We start from the raw sequence: 19,514 nt of genomic DNA, 5'->3' as shown, positions 1-19,514 counted from the left end.
AGGAAGAAAATAATTAGAGAAAAAATAAAGAATAAAATTAAAAGAAAAAATCAATGAAACTAAGAATTACATATTTTAAAGCATCAACAAAATTGGTAAAGCTTTAGCTAGATTAACCAATAAAAAAATAGAAGACTCAAATAGTTAAAATTTGTTAAAATGAAAGAAGTTATGTTACTACTGGTTATATGGAAATAAAAAGTACTATAAGAGTACTGGGAACACTTGTATGAAAAGTTAGATAACCTAGATGAAATGAACAAATTCCTAGAAATATATAACCTTCCAAAACTGAATCGTAAGTTAAAAATTTATATAGACCTATAAACAATAAGCAGATTAAATTAGTAATCAAAAGCTTCCCCACAAAGGAAAGCCCAGGACCAGATTGCTTCACTGGTAAATTCTATCAAACACTTAAAGAGGAATTAATGGCAGTCTTTCTCAAACTCTTCCAAAATATTGAATAGGAAGGAACAATTCAAAACTCATTTTATGAGGCCAGCATTACCCTGATGCTAAAACTAGAAGAAAAAAAAAATCACAGAAATACTACTACACACCAATATTGTCAGTGAATATAGATGCGAAAATTCTCAACAAAATAATAGCAAATGAAATTTAACGGCACATTGAAAAGATCATATACCATGGCCAAGTGGAATTTATTTCTGAAATGCAAGAATGGTTCAACATATGACATTTAATAATTGAGTAATTCACATTAAAAGAATGAAGGATACAAATAATGAAATTATATCAATAGATGCAGAAAAAGCAGTTGACAAAATTGACACCTTTATTTCATTTAGAAAAATGTAAGTGGAAGTTGAACAATGAGAACACATGGACACAGAAAGAGGAACATCATACACTGGGGCCTGTTGGGGGGTGGAGGGATGGGGAAGGGATAGTGTTAGGAGAAATACCTAATATAAATGACAAGATGATGGGTGCAGCAAACCAACATGGCACATATGTACCTATGTAACAAACCTTCATGTTGTGTACATGTACCCTAGAACTTAAAGTATAATAATTAAATTAAATTTTTAAAAAACCTCAACAAATTAGGAATATAAGAAAATTACCTTACAATATAAAAATCGTATATGAAAAGTCCTAATCTAAACACCATACTCAATGGTGAAAAACTGAAAGCTTTTCCTCTAAAATTAGGAACAAGGATGTTCACTCTCACCATTCTATTCAACATAGTACTGGAAGTAATAGCCAGAGTAAGTAGGCAAGAAAAAAAAAAAAAGAAACCTAAATTGGAAAGGAAGAAGTAAAATTATATTTGTTCACAGATAATATGATCTTATATGTAGAAAATTCTGAAGACTGTACACACAAAAAATCTGGAACTTAATTTAAAAATTCAACAAAGTTATAGGATACAAAATCAATGTACAAAAATTAGTTGTGTTTCTATACACTAATAGTAAAATATCTGAAAATAAATTAAGAGAGCAATCCCATTTACAATGCTATCAAGATGAATGAAACATTGAGGAACAAACTTAACTGATGAAAGATTTGTTCACTAAAAACTACCAAATATTGTTGAAAGGAATTAAAGACACAAATAAATGTAATGATATCCTATGTTCATGGATTGAAAGATAATATTGTTAAAATGTCCATATTACTCAAAGTAAGTTACACATTCATTGTAACCACTATCAAAATCTCAATGGTATTTGTTATAGGAAAAAAAATAAATAAATAAAAATCATATGGAACCACAAAGGACCCCAAATAGCCAAAACAATCTTGAGAAGGAAGAATAAATCTGAAAACTTTATACCTCCTGATTTTAAAATATATTACAAAACTATGGTAATCAAGTCAGTATGGCACTAAACTGGACATACAAATTAATGAAATAGTATAGAAAGCCCAGAAATAAACCCACACAGATAAAAATCAAATGATCTTTTACAGAGATACCAAGCCTGTACATGGGGAAAGAAGAGTCTCTTTTAACAAATAATGTTGGGAAACAGAATACTCATATGCAAAAGAATTAAATTATCTTATACCACCCACAAAAATCAACTCAAAATAAAGACCTGAAGGTAAGATCTAAAACTATAAAACTCCTGGATAAAAATATAAAGAAAAGGCTATACAACACTGGTCTTTACTGTTATTTCTTGGATATCACAACAAAACCACAGGAAACCAAAACAAAAATAGACAAGTGGTACTACCTCAGACTAAAGCACTTCTACAGAGCAAAAGAAACAATAAAGAGAGTGAAAAGGTAACCTACACAATGGGATAAAATATTTGCACAGTATATACTTGATGAGGGCTTAATATCCAAAATAGATAAGATACTCCTACAACTCAGTAGCCAAAAAACAAACAACCAGATTAAAAATGGGAAAGGACATGAATAGATATTTTTCCAAAGAAGTTAAACAAATAGCCATTTGGTATATGAAAAGATGCTCAACCTCACTAATCGTCTTGGAAATGTGAATTTCAATCACAATGAGATATCACCTCACACCGTCAGAATTGCCATTACCAAAAAGAAAAGAAAATAACAACAAAAAATTGTTGTTGAGGATGTGGGGAAATTGGAAATCTTGTGCGCTGTTTTGGGAGATGTAAAATGGTGCAGTTGCTATGGGAAACAGTATGCAGGTTCCTCAAAGAGTGAAAAATAGACCTTCCATATAATTCAACAATCCCACTTTTGAGTGTTTATTCAAAAGAATTGAAATCAAGATCTGGAAAATAGATTTGTACTCTCATGTTCATTGAGTATTATTCACAATAGCCAAGAGGTAGAAACAACCTAAATGTCCATTGATGAATGAAGGGGTAAACAAAATATAGTATATGCATACAACAGAATATTATTCAACCACAGAAAAAAAGAAGGAAATCCTATCATATGCTACAACAAGGGTAAATCCTAAAGACAATATACTAAGTGGAATAGGCTGTAGAAGGACAAATATAGTATTATTCTGCTTATAAGAAATATCTGAACTAGTCAAACTCAAAGAAGTAGAAAGTGGAATGGTGGTTGTTAGGGGCTGGGGGAGGAGGAAATGGGATTTTGTTGTTCAATGGGTGTAGACTTTTAATCATGCATGGAGAAAAAGTGGTAGAGATCTGTTTTACAACCTTGTGCTTATAGTTAAAAGCACTATATTGTACACTTAAAAATTTAAGAGGGTAGATCTTATGTTTTGTGTTTTTTACCACAACTTAAAAAAAAGACTAAAGAAAATACTTGCTATGGATAATAATGCTGTTTAATATTTTTTAAATTTGTGACTTGATTGGGAGGGAAGTAGAGGAGATATTTCCATGCCTTTATATTCTTTGATGCACACTTTTATTATCTTCTGAAATTATCAGCTGGGTATGGTGGCTTATGCCTGGAATCTCAGCACTTTGGGAGGCCATGGCGAGTAGATCACTTGAGATCAGGAGTTTGAGACCAGCCTGGCTAACATGGTGAAACCCCGTCTCTGCTACAAATACACAGACTAGCTGGGTGTGGTGGTGCATGCCTGTAATCCCAGCTACTCAGGATGCTGAGGTAAGAGAATTGCCGGAGCCTGGGGTGTGGAGGTTGCAGTGAGCTGAAATTGTGACACTGCACTCCAGCCTGGGCAACAGAGTAAGATTGTCAAAAAAAAAAAAAAAAAAAAAAGCTCTTGGAAATTATTATGACTTTTGGCTTGGCTTATATTATTTTAAGATTAAAATGACTTTGGAGTTTAGGGTTCTCTTTATGTTTTACCACTAACTGGCTTTTGACTTAGGAAACTGCTCCCTCTTTTGTACTATCTAGCTATAAAGGGAGAATTCTTGAAAAAGCTTGAGAGAAATGCACAGCTGTCAGGAAGTGCAGCTTTTACGAATTAATATCTTGCTAAAATAAACAGAAGCTGCTTCAGCTTCAGTGCTAAGACCACTAGCAAATTTCTTTGAAAAAATGAGTTCATACACTTACGCTACTCAGCCACACTAAATGTTCCACTAAAGTGCTGACCATAGGAACACATTGCCATTTTGATTTCAAAATCAAAATGCTTATTTATTGATTTTACACTGAGAAGTAGAACACAGACCAGAATACCTATATTGATGTGATCATTGAAAGATACTTTTGTCTTCTTCCACGTTTGACTTATTTCAATTAGTGTTAAATGCTTGGTGCTGAGTTCAGAGGATGCAGTTGCAAATAAGAGAGCTCTCTCATTGCCCTACTAGGAATCACTTACATTCTGTTTGGGGAAAAGGGTACAAACTAAGTTATAGTGTAATTCTTGTTTTAAATACAATTTTGTTAAGTGTTGTAATAGAGAAGCACAGGTGCTAAATCAATGTTTAATGGAAAGATGACATGAGCTATCCTGGAAGGTGACCCAGTGTTCAGGGAATGCTTTCTTGAGGAGGTGATGATATGCAAGTTTAACTCCAGTGGACAGGAAAGACACCAGAATTTCTGAATAAAAGAGATCTGGATGGCAATCTGGTTGGAAGTAAAGACTAGAAGCTTTATTTTGGAGCTGTGTTGCATAGTAAGCCCACTTCTTTTTATATTATACTGTATGTTTATTCAGGGTGGTTTTGGGGGAGTTGCCTCTTAATGCAGCCTACAGAAGGGTGAGTAGGAATTAATTATGTGAAAGTATGAAGTGGGGAAAAGAGCATCCTTCATGGCCACAAGGTAGGACTGAGTGCAAGTATTTAAGGTCGGTGTGGTTGGAGGACAGAGCAAGATTGTGAGGAACAGACAAGACTGGTAAAAAGCCACATAGGCCAGATCACACAGGGCATGATTAAAGACCATCCAAACTACTTTAAACATTATACTATCTATAAGGATAAAGAGTTACAGAAAATGACATTTAATTGACAGTTATCAAGCATAAAGGACCTAATCATAATTGCATTTTAGGAATTACTCTGGGTGCTGTGTGAGAATGAATTAGAACAAGGGTGTATGCGAGAGACCGGTTAGAAATCTGTTTCACCGGTTCTACACAGAAATGATGCTAGGTTAGACGTTACAGTGGTCATCATGGTGATTGAAAGAAATAGACAAATGTTAAAGAAATTTACACAGACAAGTATACAGATACTGTAGAGCATGACTTAATATGCCAAGGGGATCTGAAAAGCTTACAGAAGTGACATTAGTTTAATCTTGAAGAACGAGAACAAATTTCTGGTAGAAGTATAGTTTAGCACTTAGATTCAATTGCAAAGATATGCGAATTTTAAATGGTTACCTTTTTACTAGTGTTTCTTTCAGAATCTTTAAGAAATGTTACATAATTAGTGTTCTGATTTCTGTAATTGTGTTGCTAAGTACATTAGAATATAATAAATTTACATGTCCTGAAGACCATTTTATAGTTTAGACATAATTAATTCAGATTAACCCCTTTCCTCACCCAAATCCAACTATGCTAGTTACAATTTAGGATATTTTAAAAGTTTCTTCTACTTTCCATTAAATCATCTGGTTTGTTTAAATCTTTGCATCAATTAAGCATGTTTTCTTCCACACTAAATTCCTGCTTGTTTTTGTCTCACAAAAGTTACGACTAAATTAGTTTAATTATTTTGGAAATAATTTTAGAGTCTAAAATACTTTACGTATTCCTGGCTTTCTTATTTTGAAGGAAATGTGGTTGGATCTGGAGATTGTCTAGGCCAAAGTTTATTAGATGTAGAAGAATGCTGATTTCTTAGCATTTATAAATCTCTAGTTTTTGCAATCATAGGAATAGACTGCACACACTTTTCAAAGCATTTTATGATTATTTGGCATATTACTTGTGGCTGATAAGGACATCTGTTACCAGCCAATCTTTAGCAAGCACTTAACTCTCCTTTTATAATTAATATTTTCACTTCCCATATGGATGGAATGCCTGATGGAAATTTTATCTGGAAAAAGATTCTGTATCATATTTTAGTGCAGTACAATTTATTAATCCATTTTGCTATTTTATTAAACAAATCAAGCTAGGATATTAGTCTTAAACCCTTGCTTTGAAACTAGTGATTGTTCTATGTAGTCAGTGCCAGGTCAAAGAGAGTTCAGTAAGTTATATCTTATCTAGGCATTGCCCTGTGCACCATCTGCCCATGTTAAATCACAGTGATAAGTAGGATGTGTAACATCGCTAATTCTTGTTTGGCCAGAATTTCATGTCGTCTCATGGTCATTACAATTGTCCAATTATAGTTGATCAAATTGGATTACCATTAATTAGTGAGTCTGTCTTATAGTACAGAGGGCTAGTTGAACATATTTATCTGTTTAAGTGGGCTGTCCTCAGAAAGCCAAATGTCATGTTTGAAAAGAGAATTCTTGTTTGTCAGGAGGGAAAGATAGGAGTATGGAATTACTTTACATGCACTAAACTGAAGGAGTGATTTCAATGTAGTCTTTCAGTAAGCTTAATAAAAGTTTGCTTTAGTCTTAAAGATCTTTTAAGCAAAATAACATTAGTTATGCAATGGATGCTATTTATCTACAAAGAAATGACATGCTGAGGTTACTAAAACAGAAATTCTATGGCCCTTGTGATGGGAAGACATTGCTCATTCTGAACAACCCATTCATAACCGATTTAAGTCCCTGCGAAGATTTGTAATATCTTGAGTAGTGTCAAGCCAGAAAATTGTTTCTGCCTTGCTGCAAGCTGCACACACCATTACAAAATTGTGATGGATGCACACTAATTTATGTCTATGTAGACTGATTCTTATATTTGAGAGGCAAATGGGTGAGAACAGGACATGTGTTCCCTGAAGATGCCAGTGGGCCTTTGTGCAATGATATCTGCCTAAAAAACTAGAGAAGCATCTGTGGTTAGATAAGATTGGAGAGAGCCAAACTTATCACTTTCTGACATTTTCATTTGAGAGTGGTGGCATTGGTATATCACATCAAATCCTACTGTATAGTAATGCATCATGGTGACACCAGAAAAGCCTGAAGTTCTCTAGGGTTTTATTTGACCCAACAGTTCTTTCAGGCATAATCTATTAATCTAGAATAAAAGCGGGGCGGGGGGAGAGAAAGAGAGAGAGAGAGAGAGAGAATTTCTCCCTTTTCCTCACTATCTTCAGGTGTTGATTTTGACTTCTTGATCTTCTTTAAGAAGGAAAAAAACTATTAATGCCTTTGCTATTTCTGCCCAACAGTTCAATTTTCATATATTTTTGACAAATTTCCTTAACAAGAATACCTCAACACCAGAACTAAAGTTAACTTTAAAGGAATAGTTTATGTTTCTGGAGCATTGCTGAATTAAATATTATTATTTTAAAAAATGTGTATCAACTCCTTCAGTTTTCTACTTTTTCCTTCCATTTATACTTCCACCCAACCATCCCTTCATCCATCAAACATATGTATGTATTTATTGCCTGTTATGTGGTGGGCAGTATGAAGGGTGCTTAGAGAAAAATGGCCAATAACATGAACCAGAACCTGCCCTCTAAACTTACATATCTGGCCATTATTACTGAACAAAGGTGTTTTGAATGCCTTCTGTGATGGGCACAGTGCCCCTTGCACAGAATTTGGAAAAGTACCCTTATATGGAGATACATGGAAAAAGAAGATCCTACTCCTTACTTGGAAGATTTTTAAGTCTAACAGTGATTTATCCAGGGAGTCTCAGGTTCAAATGTAGAACTTGCTATGATCTCAGCCCTTGCAATAAACACCTTGCCAGCTCAGGCAAAAATCAGGCCTATACTGACCCAGCACCTGGTCAATCCACTGAGAAGGTTGATTTGATGGCATCTGATGGTCTACAGATAAAGTAATTATTTCATAGGATTATACAGTCTTTGTTAGGTCCTGCATGGATGGTAACTGGCTGCACAATCAAACCAAAATTATTTCCTCAGTAATGTGTGATAAGCATAAGGACATTCTGAAAATGGATATGGAAAGTTTCAAACAGAATAAAAATTATTAATGTTGTGGCAATTAGCCTTTCACTTTACTGAAAATACTATGTATGGATTCAGCAAGCATGCTAAAATGTAAAACAAAAATCCTCTTTGGAAGGCAATTGCTTTAAGGTGGAAAAAATAGCTCATTTTCAGTGAAAGAATTTGAAAATTCTGTCTTTGGAAACCAAAATGCTCTATGGCAGAGTTGGATGTATCTTTCACTTTAAAACGCAGACTCTCTCTGTGGTGAATGTATTTGTTGTGGTAAAGTATTTGAAAGGAAACCCTCAGAATAATTTGGGGTAAGGAAAAATACTGTTTTAAAATCAGCCCAACCCATCAGTTTTAAACCTTGAAAACTGCCTTACTTTGAATAAGAAAGAATTAATAATTGTGTATAGCATAAATAATATGTTTGGATTATAATGCATAATCATGATTTAAAACAAACTTCCAAATTTTAAGGGACTCTAGTATAATGCTGTGACCTCGGTGATTTTTTCCAGATGAATTTATGTTCTTTAGAGTTAATATTGATAATCTGATATAGTTACTTCGTGATTGGGTCTGTGTCTTGGCAAATCTCTCTCTAGATAAGTGATTCCTGTAAATGTTGAAAATTCCTTTACAGGTTAACTTTCCCATCATTTTTTATTGCTTATGCTATAAAGTTTAAGCCTAGATGCATCCTTTCTGGAAAGAAGGGTCCTGCTAATCTCATAAGAATCTCATAATAAGTTCTCTTTCCTAAGGTTTGCATTTTGTGTGAGGATCAGCAAGGAAAGGGAAAAGCCAGAATGCCAAACTGCAAAGAGTTATTCTTTACTGTAGGGCTCCATCCAAAAAGGGTTTGTAACACAGTGTACAGTCTTGTAGCCCAGCTGTGTGGAGCATTGATTGCTTCTGCCTAGAGCAGGGATACTGTCAAGTTGCTCTGTGAGTTGAGTCATCTATTGACAAAGAGCTACCAGCCCGCAGATAATGCTGTACGGAGCTGCTCTCGCTGCTCCCACTGCTCCCACGATGCACTGCTTATAGCAGCTGTCAAAGATACTGAGGGATCTACGGGGGAAAAAAAGACTTTTACAACTGCCTGGAAGAAAGGGGTGTGAGGGAGGAGACATTTCTGTGCAGAGCTGACCAAAGGAAAGAGTAGGCATCAGTGCAGTATGAATGCATACCTCACCAAGCAACACAGCTGCAGCCGGGGGTCCGATGGGATGGATGCCGGCAGGAGTGCACCCACCCTGATCAGGGATGCCCACTGCGCTTGTGGCTGGCAGAGGAACTCTCAGGGACTCGGGTACAGTTCTCAGACCATGCCCTCGTCAGGACCAGGGGGCCCAGCTTCAAACAGGACCGGGGGGTCCAGCTTCAACAGGACCTTGTGGGACAGTGTGCGGAAAAGCCCCCACAAGACGAGCACCAAGGGCAAAGGGACTTGTGGGGAGCATTGTACCTGCCCACATTGTTGGTTCAGCCCAGCACAGGTGAGCCTTTTCCTTATGACTTTCCCTTGAGTATCTGAAGAAAGTGAGAGCAAGTTGTTTAAGATTAGAATGGCTTGGAAACTTTGCAGAATACCATGGATATGCCTGTATATAAATATTAGGCCAAGAAAAACCTGTCATTTTCACACATGTTTGTGGGCTCATACCTCTGGGTGGCCTGTGAAAGTCTAGGGATGCTGTGTTCAGTTTATTTCACTGACTTTTCACCAAGTTCAATTTCTCTAGTCCTCAGGTTATATTATTTTGCATCATAGTCTTTTAGTAGCCCTTTTACTTCTTATCATTTTTAACTTTTGTTCAGTCCTGCCTATTTATTATTTTAAAGAATAGAGAGAAAACAAATTTTAACCAAACTTTCCATCTCTTTAAAGGCAAAAGAACATTTGTTTCTTTAGCTATAGAAAATAGTGATTTGAAGTATGCTATTCTAATTTTACTCTTATAATACTGTATGCCTTTTCATTTATGGAGAAGAAACATTATTTACACTAAATAATTAATTTTACAAAGAAAAGGAATAATTAAAAGCAAAATAGAGGATGATTAAACTTAGAATAAACAATGAAACACTTCATTTATTCAGAGAGAAGCAATAAGTTTATTTATATTAACATCTATAGCTCTTTTTCTTCTGTAATGCATTTCTAAAGCAGATGTGTAGATACCTTTCATTTTATTACTAGGTTATTCTAGCCCCCAGACTACTATCATTTTATCAGAAATAAAATTGGCTCATTTTTTTCTCTCTTCATTCAAAGGAGAGAAGATAACTTCCTGCAAACACTGTAAAATGTAAATAAAATGTACCTGTAGTCACTGTCATAAACACAGAACAGTGACTGTTCTTAAATATGTATTGAAAAGAAAAAAGCTATATTTGCAGAAAAATTCAATCTCAATTTCAATATGATTTTAACATAGTGGAGAAGTAGATATTGATCATGAATAAAATGTTTTGGTGGGAGGTGTAGAGAATATTTTAATTTTAATAATAGTTTGTAAAAAGTACTTCCAAGAATGTCATTTATCACTGGTCTGAACAATATAGTTACATATACATAGCCATATATATGGCTTTTTATTGATGTACATGGAATTATAAGTTTTGCTTAGAAAGACAGCGCATCTCAGCCTCTTGTTTTAAATCAAAAATATATTATCATTTCATTATTAAACTGGTTTGGCTTAAAATGGAACTTGACATTTAGAAATGCAGTTGTTATTTAAAGTTAACATGAATTCCAAACTGAATAAAGAGTCTTAACAATTGTGAATACTCTATATACTCCTTAACAAATACATTCATTTAAATGTCTTTAGCTTATATCTCTGTATTGGTTACATTAAATTCTCAAGGCTCACATAGGCTAGGAAGACAAGCCTATTTAATAGCATCTAGCATGTGGTTGTTGCACAGAGTAGAAAAAGCAAACTTGCTTTATTGTTGCAATTATTTTAATCCAAGATGTAATATACTTTTTATTTCATAAATGGTAATTTCCCAAACCCAAATCTCTAATACTAGGTTATAATAACCAAACTCTAAAATGTTCATGCATTTTCATCAACTGAGGGAAACTTTTTATTTCCTTAGTTTTTAACAATGCCTCCTACTTGCCTGAAACTTACAACCATTTAATGCTTTCAAGAATTGAAATAGACCGCATACTGATAATTGGAGATCCAGTGACATATAAGAAGGCAACAAATTGAGGTAGCCACCATCTCTCCTTATTCGTTTGCATAAGCATTTCTATACATTTTCCCTCCCATTTGCAAGTACTGTATTATTGACTGGGACTAATAGTGATCCACAAATACTGGAGCTATGAAACCATTTCTTTTAGGACTTTCAATGTTTTAACACTCTTCACTTACCAGACCTTTCCGCCCTTTACCATTTCATTCCTATAAAAGTGCTATGCTAAATTGATTAATCTGGCTTCACCCCATGCTTGAAAACTTTCAAATACATTATGTTAAATAATGTCAATTGTCTCTACACATATATATACACAGACTTTAATATATGTTTTCAAATGTCTCACTATAACTACTTGTTTATATTAACATATTTTATGTATATATAGGTATATATATATGCATATATATGCACACATATAAAAATTCGAGTTCTATATTATTCCAATTTTTCTGTCCTGCAGTATATCAGCTTGTTCTTCCAAAGAATGCTGCATTCTATCCATATAAAGTATTTTTTCATGTAAATTGTATTTCCTTCTAGTGGGTCCTCAAAACAACTGATATATGCATATTTATAGATCTGTTTCCATTGATATATGCATCCATAGCATATACCTAATATCTAAATTATATAGAGATGTGTAAGTACTATACACTTAGGTATATTATGACCAAAATAAGAACCTGTGTGTACCTATATATATATTCATGTGTCCACTAAAACTAAGGCTGTTTTTCGAATTTCGTGATACTACTTTTTACCCCTTAAATTAACTCGGATGTCCTGTGAAATATTGTAAAACCTAAAACTGGAGGCTAATGATACTAAACATTAGAATCCTTGATAAAGCATAAAGAATTGTGCATGCTTTAAAATAGTCCAGGGACTCACATGTGGTACAGAACGTGCCTGAGGGTTTGTTAAGCATCTGGGAGCTTGAATCTTGCCATCGTAGATATTTGCAGTATTACGTGGAAATCAGCAGTGTGATTTCCAGCTGCTATAATAGAGGGCCATGGTAATGACTTGAGTTCCTCCCAAGGCTCTTTTCCAAACTTCTGTTATTTGGGGTACTGTGTACTAACAGGACTCTGTCATTATGTTGTTCCTCAGCAGGTCTAAAAATCAGCTTCTGTTCCGTCTCAAATAAGATTTCATTCCATTTGGATCTGTAGAATTAATATAACCATAATCATAGGTAAGGAAATGGAAAATTATAGTGCCCAGAAGTGAGTTCCAAAATGTACATCTAGGATGTTAGTGACAGTCTTGGGAAGAAATATGTCCATCATTGTTTATGTGACATTTCTTCCCAATGCAGACTAATCTAGGGAGGCAGCACAGAGCTGTGGAGACTCAGACCAGAGTTTTGTGCATTTATCTGTCTCTCTCTCTCTCTGTCTCTCTGTCTCTCTCTCTCTCTCTCTCTCTCTCTCTCTCTCTCTCTCTCTTTGACTATCATGTACTGAGTGTCTACTATGTACTATTCTGTCAGCCCTTGTGGATATAATATTATAGTACACAGACTGGGTGTGGAGACTCACATCTATAATCCCAGCACTTGAGAGGCAGAGGCAGGTGAATCACTAGAGGCCAGGAGTTCAAGACCAGCCTGGCCAACATAGTGAAATGCTGTCCCTACTAAAAATGCAAAAATTAGCCAGGCGTGATGGTGCACACTCTAGTTCCAGCTACTCAGGAGGCTGAGGGACCAGAATTGCTTGAACTCAGGAGGTGGAGGTTGCAGTGAGCCAAGATGGTGCCACTGCACTGCAGTCTGAGCTACAGAGTGAGACTTGGTCTCAAAAAAAAAAAAAAAGGTCAGGTCCGGTGGCTCACACCTGTAATCCTAGCACTTTGGGAGACCAAGGCGGGAAGATCAGGAGGTCAAGAGATCCTGGCCAACATGGTGAATCCCCATCTCTACTAAAAATCCAAAAAAAATTATCCGTGAGTGGTGGCAGGTGCCTGTAGTCCCAGCTACTTGGGAGGCTGAGGCAAGAGAATTGCTTGAACCCGGGAGGTGGAGGTTGCGGTGAGCTGAGATTGCGCTATTGCACTTCAACCTGGTGACAGAGCGAGACTCCATCTCAAAAATAATAACACTAATAATAATAATAAATAAAAAATAAAATTGTAAAGAAAGTAGGTATCTCTCCTACTACTGTGGAGCTTACAGCCTATAATGGCCTATAAAATTTAGCAAATGATATACCATGTATACTGTGATATACAAATAATTATATCATCATAAGTCATAACTTAGAAGTTAAGCAAAATCTCAGAGAGTACTGCAGATACCACAATGAATGCATATTCAGGATACAGAGGAGTAAACAAAATCGAGATACTTGGAAAATGCTGCATTTCTTTAAGCTTTTAAGATTTTCTGGGGTTTTTTTGTTTGTTTGTTTTGTTTTGTTTTTTGAGATGCAGTCTCGCACTGGTCCTGGAGTGCAGTGGTGCCACCTCGTTTCGCTTCAACCTCTGCCTTCCACATTCAAGTGATTCTCCTGCCTCAGTCTCCTCAGTAGCTGGGACTACAGGCACACACCACCACGTCTGGCTACCTTTTTTTTCTTTTTGTGTTTTTATTAGAGATGGGGTTTCACCATATTGGCCAGTCTGGTCTCGAACTTCTGACCCATGATCTGCCTGCCTCAGCCTCCCAAAGTGTTGGGATTACAGGTGTGAGCCACTGTGCGCGGCCAAGATTTTCTGTTTTATAAAACGAGGATATAAATAACACCTACCTCAGCGGGTTGTGGTGATGAATGATTAACAAAATGTTAGCGTAGTGCTTTCATATGACAGAGGCTCAATTAATATTTAAGGAATAAATTAATAAATAATAAGTCCACAGTAAACGTTGGCTATTACTAACCTGTTTCTTAATACATTTTTTTGATTGGCTGGGAACAGAAGAGAAATGAATCAGTGAGGGCTTCATAGAGGTAGTGATACTTTGACGAACTGAATTAAAAATGTTGTATGTGTTTATTAAGCAGATAAAAAGAGATAAATTTTGAGCAGAAATGAAAAATACAGAAAAGCATATAACACCTTGGTGCCTGTGCACTCAGTTCTATTTGCCCAGAACATTGAGCCCTGGAGAGCAGGTTCGTTAAAAGAGATGCCTGGAGAGGAGGGTGGGGCCTGGTCGGAGAGAGCTGGGTTGGCCTTGATGAGGACTTCATAAAGTTTGAGTGCCTACTCTGCCACTCTCTATTTGTTATGCTTCATCATCAGTGAACTCTTTGAGCCTCAGTTTCTCTGTTTGTGAGACAGCTGGTTTTCTAGGTGAACACCCAGATCTCATCCAGTACTAATAGTATGTGACTGCGTCAACTGATACTTACTAATTATTGGGAGGAACTTTGGAAATGATTTATACTTAAAAGCCAGACAATCTCAAATTTGAATTTACTAGCTCTGTGTGACCTTATTTGCTTAACCTCTCTAAGCCTCATTTTTCTCCTCCATAAAACTTGGGATAATAAATTCATGTTGCAGGGAAATGTTGTAAGAATTGAAAATACTGTATATAAAAACCCCAGTATGGCACTTATAACACAATTACTCAGTAAATGGTATTTGTTATTATTAATGATATCTAACGTATGTTTTTTAACCTAAAGAACTTACTGTCTACCAAATTCGTCATTCGTATTGTGCTCTTTCATTCAAATTTATGGTTTTTTCACTGAATTTTTTGATGTCTTCCTTATAATGATGAAGGCTAGGCTAGGCAACTGTCCAGAAACTTTTGGCGTAGTACCACATGATGCTGATACTGAGGTGACATTATGTCCTTCAAGGTTCTCAGCAATTTATAACTGTGCACACTAGAAAAAAATCATGTAAAATAGAATTGTGTTGATGAAGTAGCTTTCCCATAAGCTTGTATTTAGAGGTAAGGAAATGCTGAAAGATTTCCTCAGCAAAACTGTGCAAGAACAACTGTGTTTGAAGCCAAGCTCTGTAAATCTCCCCTTACAGTTCCTTTGCAGCAACTCTAGAACCAGCAGTTTGCAGCAACTTGAGTGCAGAGACTTTTTAGTCCAAGAAGTAGGGTTGCCCTAGGATAAAATCTTAGGCTCCGTTTATGCTCAACCAGAAAGATCTGACAGCTTGTTTTAACTCAGTGCCTGCTTTGACTTATTCCTTTTAGAAAGTCCCTTACCGAGGAAGAATAAGACTTTCTTGTCTCTGGGAAATACCAGCTGACCCCCAGGTAAGGGAAACAGAAGAGAGCAAGCGATAACACAGAAGGAATTAAAATTGTAGGCATTTCTGTGGTGGATGTGAAGCCATTTAGTCAACACTCCTGGCACCCATATTGCTGGATGCTGACATAAGCAGAGCATTCTCTCTAGGGCAGGGCAAAGAGAGGCCAAGCACACAGAATGGGAAAGAAAAGAACAAAAATGACAATATTTATTGCATACTCACCATGCTTACAATGTGTGAGACACTGTGGTAGGGTCTGTACATTAGTCATTTCCTTCAATTTTCCCAATAACACTAACAGAGTGATATTGATATCTCCATTTTGAAGATGTGGAAATGGAACCTAAGAGTAATGCTTATGATCACACAACTGATAAAGGCAGAATGCATTTCAAATGTAGGTGTGTATGACTTCCTTATTCTCTCCACCACATCTTGCAAACATAAGACCTTTTGAAGTACGCTGGGAGGTAAAATACCCTATAGAGACCTCTGTAAATCTCTAATTTAACAGAAATTTCCTTAAGGCATTGGGATGTTCTATATGGTTGGGAGTACTGGAATTCCCTTGCAAAATCCTGGATTCCCCTAGCCTACTTTATTTTCTGATCTCAGGAACCCTGAGTTCTGTCCCTGAAGATCCCTTCCCTCCTTTATTATGGTTGAGAACTATGTAGATCTGAAGCAGCTGGAGTTGATTCCCACAGCACTTAACATCAGAATAAGATACTTGCTGTGTAACTTGTAAATTGGATTCAAGTTTGCAACATTTGTGGTATTTCGGAACCACCTATTGTAAATTTAATATAAATACAAAATAAAAGTGCAGAGAGACACTGTCTTTAGTACAAGAGCATCATCTCACATTGCTGAGTGTGAATCTCATACAAACGTTCTATCTCCCTATGTATCCATCATGCCAAGAATCGAATCTCTGTTTGATACCACCTTCTTCATTGTCCATCCTCTTTTTCTGATATTATTTGATCTGTTACAAGTGTAGCCTCACCTGGTTTTATTCTCCTTTATTCTCTACTTTGTTCCATTCTTTTAATTTCCTAAAGGCATCTAGATGTTTTGTAATTATATCAGAACTGTATGGAAACTTACTAGTCACCTAGTACATTTTCCAAAGGAGAAACTGTACCCTAGAACAGTTAAGAGAATTGCTCAAGGTCATTTCAGTTTGTGGTAGAATTGGTCCATGTCCTTAAACTCGGAATTGAGTTTTCCTTTTACTGTTACAAGTTGCCCTCCCTCTCCTAGCCCTTCTGTGCTTATATGAAGAGTCATTATTGTCAGATAATTATCAGGCATGCAATTTATTGATAATTAAGTGTTGGGTATTATACAAAAAGTTACATAAACCTATTGTTTTTACTCAGAATTTAGACTAGTGATCCCCAAGGACAGATGGAGAGAGGAGAGCCCCTAGAAATTATTTTTTAATTTTTTTCCAACTTTGATTTTAGTCTCAGGGGGTGCATGTGCAGGTTTGTTACATGAATAAATTGTGTGTTCCTGGGGTTTGGTGTACAAATTACTTCATTACCCTGGTAGTAATATAATATTCAATAGGTAGCTTTTCAGTCCTCACCTTCTTCCCACTATCCACCCTCAAGTAAGCCTGGTGCCTATTTTTCCCCTTTGTGTTCATGTGTACTCAATGTTTAGCTCCCACTTATAAGTAACAACATGTGATATTTGATTTTCTGTTCCTGCGTTAGTTTGCTTAGGATAATGACCTCCAGCTGCATCTATGTTGCTGCAAAGGACATAATTTCATTCTGTTTTATGGCTGCATAGTATTCTATGTTATCAATGTACACAATTTCTTGATCTCTTCTACTTTTGGTGGACACCTAGGTTGATTCCATGTCTTTGCTATTGTGAAAGTGCTGCAAAGAACATACACGTGCATGTGTCTTTATAGTAGAATAATTTATATTCCTTCGGGTATCTACTCAGTAATGGGTTTGTTGGGTTGAATGGTAGTTCTTTTTTAAGTTCTTTGAGAAATTTCCAATCTGTTTCCCAAAGTCGCTGAACAATGTACATTCCCACTGAAGTGTATAAGCATTCCCTTTTCTCAACAAGCTCGCCAACATCTGTTATTTTTTGACTTTTTAATAGCCATTCTGACTGGTGAGAAAGCACTTTAGAAGTGCAGAGAAGTACTTAAGTGTTGTTAAAGATCGGAAGTGATACTGGGATTTAGGGGAAGAGGGCCGGGGATGATAGACACCGTAATGTGCAGAGTAGTCCTGCCCCACAAATAATTGCCCCAGGTACTGCACAATTTTTTACATTCCACTAGATGTTCATGAAGATTAACGGAAAAAGTTTATTATTATCTAAGCCTAAAATCAAACTCAGTTTTACAAACGAGTATTTTTGCAAGGATTTAATAATTATTACATTTTCTGGGACTATAACTGTGCAAAAATCAAGGGACAGTTATACTTTGTTCTGTTAGCAATTTTGTCAGTCGTTCCCCATTTCGGAAGATCACATCCTTACAACATAGTGCTGATTTTAGTATTGACACACCTCTCCTGCGTCAATCTGCGTGTATAGATTTCATCCTCAAATATGCAAGTAAAGAGATTAGAGACTCCTGTTAATAGATCTGGAACCAAATATTTTAATTTTTTAGTTCAAGTTTTATTTTGTTTTTAATTGACAAATAGTAATTATATATATTTAAGGGGCCCCATGTGATGTTGCAGTACATGTATACATTGTGAAACAATTAAATCAGAGTAATTAACATGTTACTCATCTTCAACGCTTATTATTTCTTTGTGGTCATGTGAAAAAAACATGTGAAATCTGTTATTGTAACTATTTTAAAATATACAAAACATTATCGTTAACCTTAGTCCCCAGTGGACAGAAAAGGAGTGATGTTGGTCAAAAGATCTAGAATCAAATATTTTAACTTGATAGAAACATAAAATACAGGGATCTCACCAAATTTCATTAATAAAGTTGTTTTTTAAATATTTTATTTGATTGCCATACTATACACTAATCTTTAAAGCAATTTAAAGCATAATGAGAAATCTATTTGCGCAAATTACCTGACATCATATGTCAGGTAATAAAATTGTATTTTAGAGTTTTCTGTTTTTTTTAATATTACTCTGATATTATATCAAATCTCAAAGTCAACTTGTATCAAAACTCAACTTCTCTATAAGCCCTTAGGTTTCATAGTCTATATCTATCATTCCTCATTATCTATCAAAGGACAGAATTGTGGACTGCTAGAAATCAAACATATGCCTTCACATGAGAAGGAATTCCAAACACGAATAGGTAGGTGGGTAGGTAGGTAGTTAGGTAGGTAGGTAGGTAGATAGATAGATAGATAGATAGATAGATAGATAGATAGATAACTAGATAGATGACTCTCTTACTGGCATGCCCTATTTTGACATTAAACATATCAGTAAGACCCAGTTTATCTGCAAGAATATGATATATTTTTAACTTACTCCTACCATCTGCAATTTTCCTTGTTAAATTGTCTGTATTTCAACTACTAAAGTTATTTCATCTGACATTTTATCAAATACAAATGATCTGCTATTACTTTTTCTAACACTAATTTTTAACCTAGAATTCATTCTATATCTGCTGTTTTATTTGCCTGTACCTTTTGTAAAATATGGAATCTGGTCCCTTTATTCCATTTAAATCTAAATGTATACTTTATAAATATATGCAAGCATTTCAATACATCATTACATTGTCTGGCAAAGTAGGACTCACAGATTGCCATATTTTCATTCTTGTAACATCATTATTAAATTATGTTTCGGGGCCAAGACTTATCTGCATTTATGGCTGTGGAGAAGAGGAACTATGTGTTCAATGCCTCTATGTCTTGCAGGATAACGTGTAATATGTTTTCAACACATTAGTTTAATATAAAGTACTTTCTTTTTATTTCTTCTTTTACTTTGGTGAAGGCACTACATTTTTTTTTTATTATTATACTTTAAGTTCTAGGGTACATGTGCATAACGTGCAGGTTTGTTACATATGTATACTTGTGCCATGTTGGTGTGCTGCACCCATCAACTCGTCAGCACCCATCA

At 35.5% G+C, this 19,514-nt stretch overlaps 1 protein-coding gene across 6 annotated transcripts in view; it reads left to right on the top strand.

Annotated features, from left to right (window-relative positions):
* DLG2 (discs large MAGUK scaffold protein 2) overlaps positions 1–19,514 on the top strand; it is a 2,095,027-nt gene that overhangs the window by 1,376,621 nt on the left and 698,892 nt on the right. For 2 of the 6 annotated variants that reach the window (XM_017850880.1, XM_017850884.1), the window contains exon 1: positions 8,939–9,452. The exons of the other annotated variants lie outside the window; for them this stretch is intronic. In XM_017850880.1, coding sequence (XP_017706369.1) covers positions 9,132–9,452 — 321 coding nt within the window. In that variant the 5' untranslated portion in view covers positions 8,939–9,131. Of the gene's footprint in view, positions 1–8,938; positions 9,453–19,514 lie in introns of those variants that run through there. 6 annotated transcript variants of the gene reach the window in all.

This window comes from Rhinopithecus bieti, unplaced genomic scaffold (assembly GCF_001698545.2).
Source record: "Rhinopithecus bieti isolate Rb0 unplaced genomic scaffold, ASM169854v2 scaffold_30846, whole genome shotgun sequence".
Taxonomy (NCBI): domain Eukaryota; kingdom Metazoa; phylum Chordata; class Mammalia; order Primates; family Cercopithecidae; genus Rhinopithecus; species Rhinopithecus bieti.
Note: the sequence above shows the minus strand (reverse complement) of the source record. Positions and strands in the feature narration are given on the sequence as shown.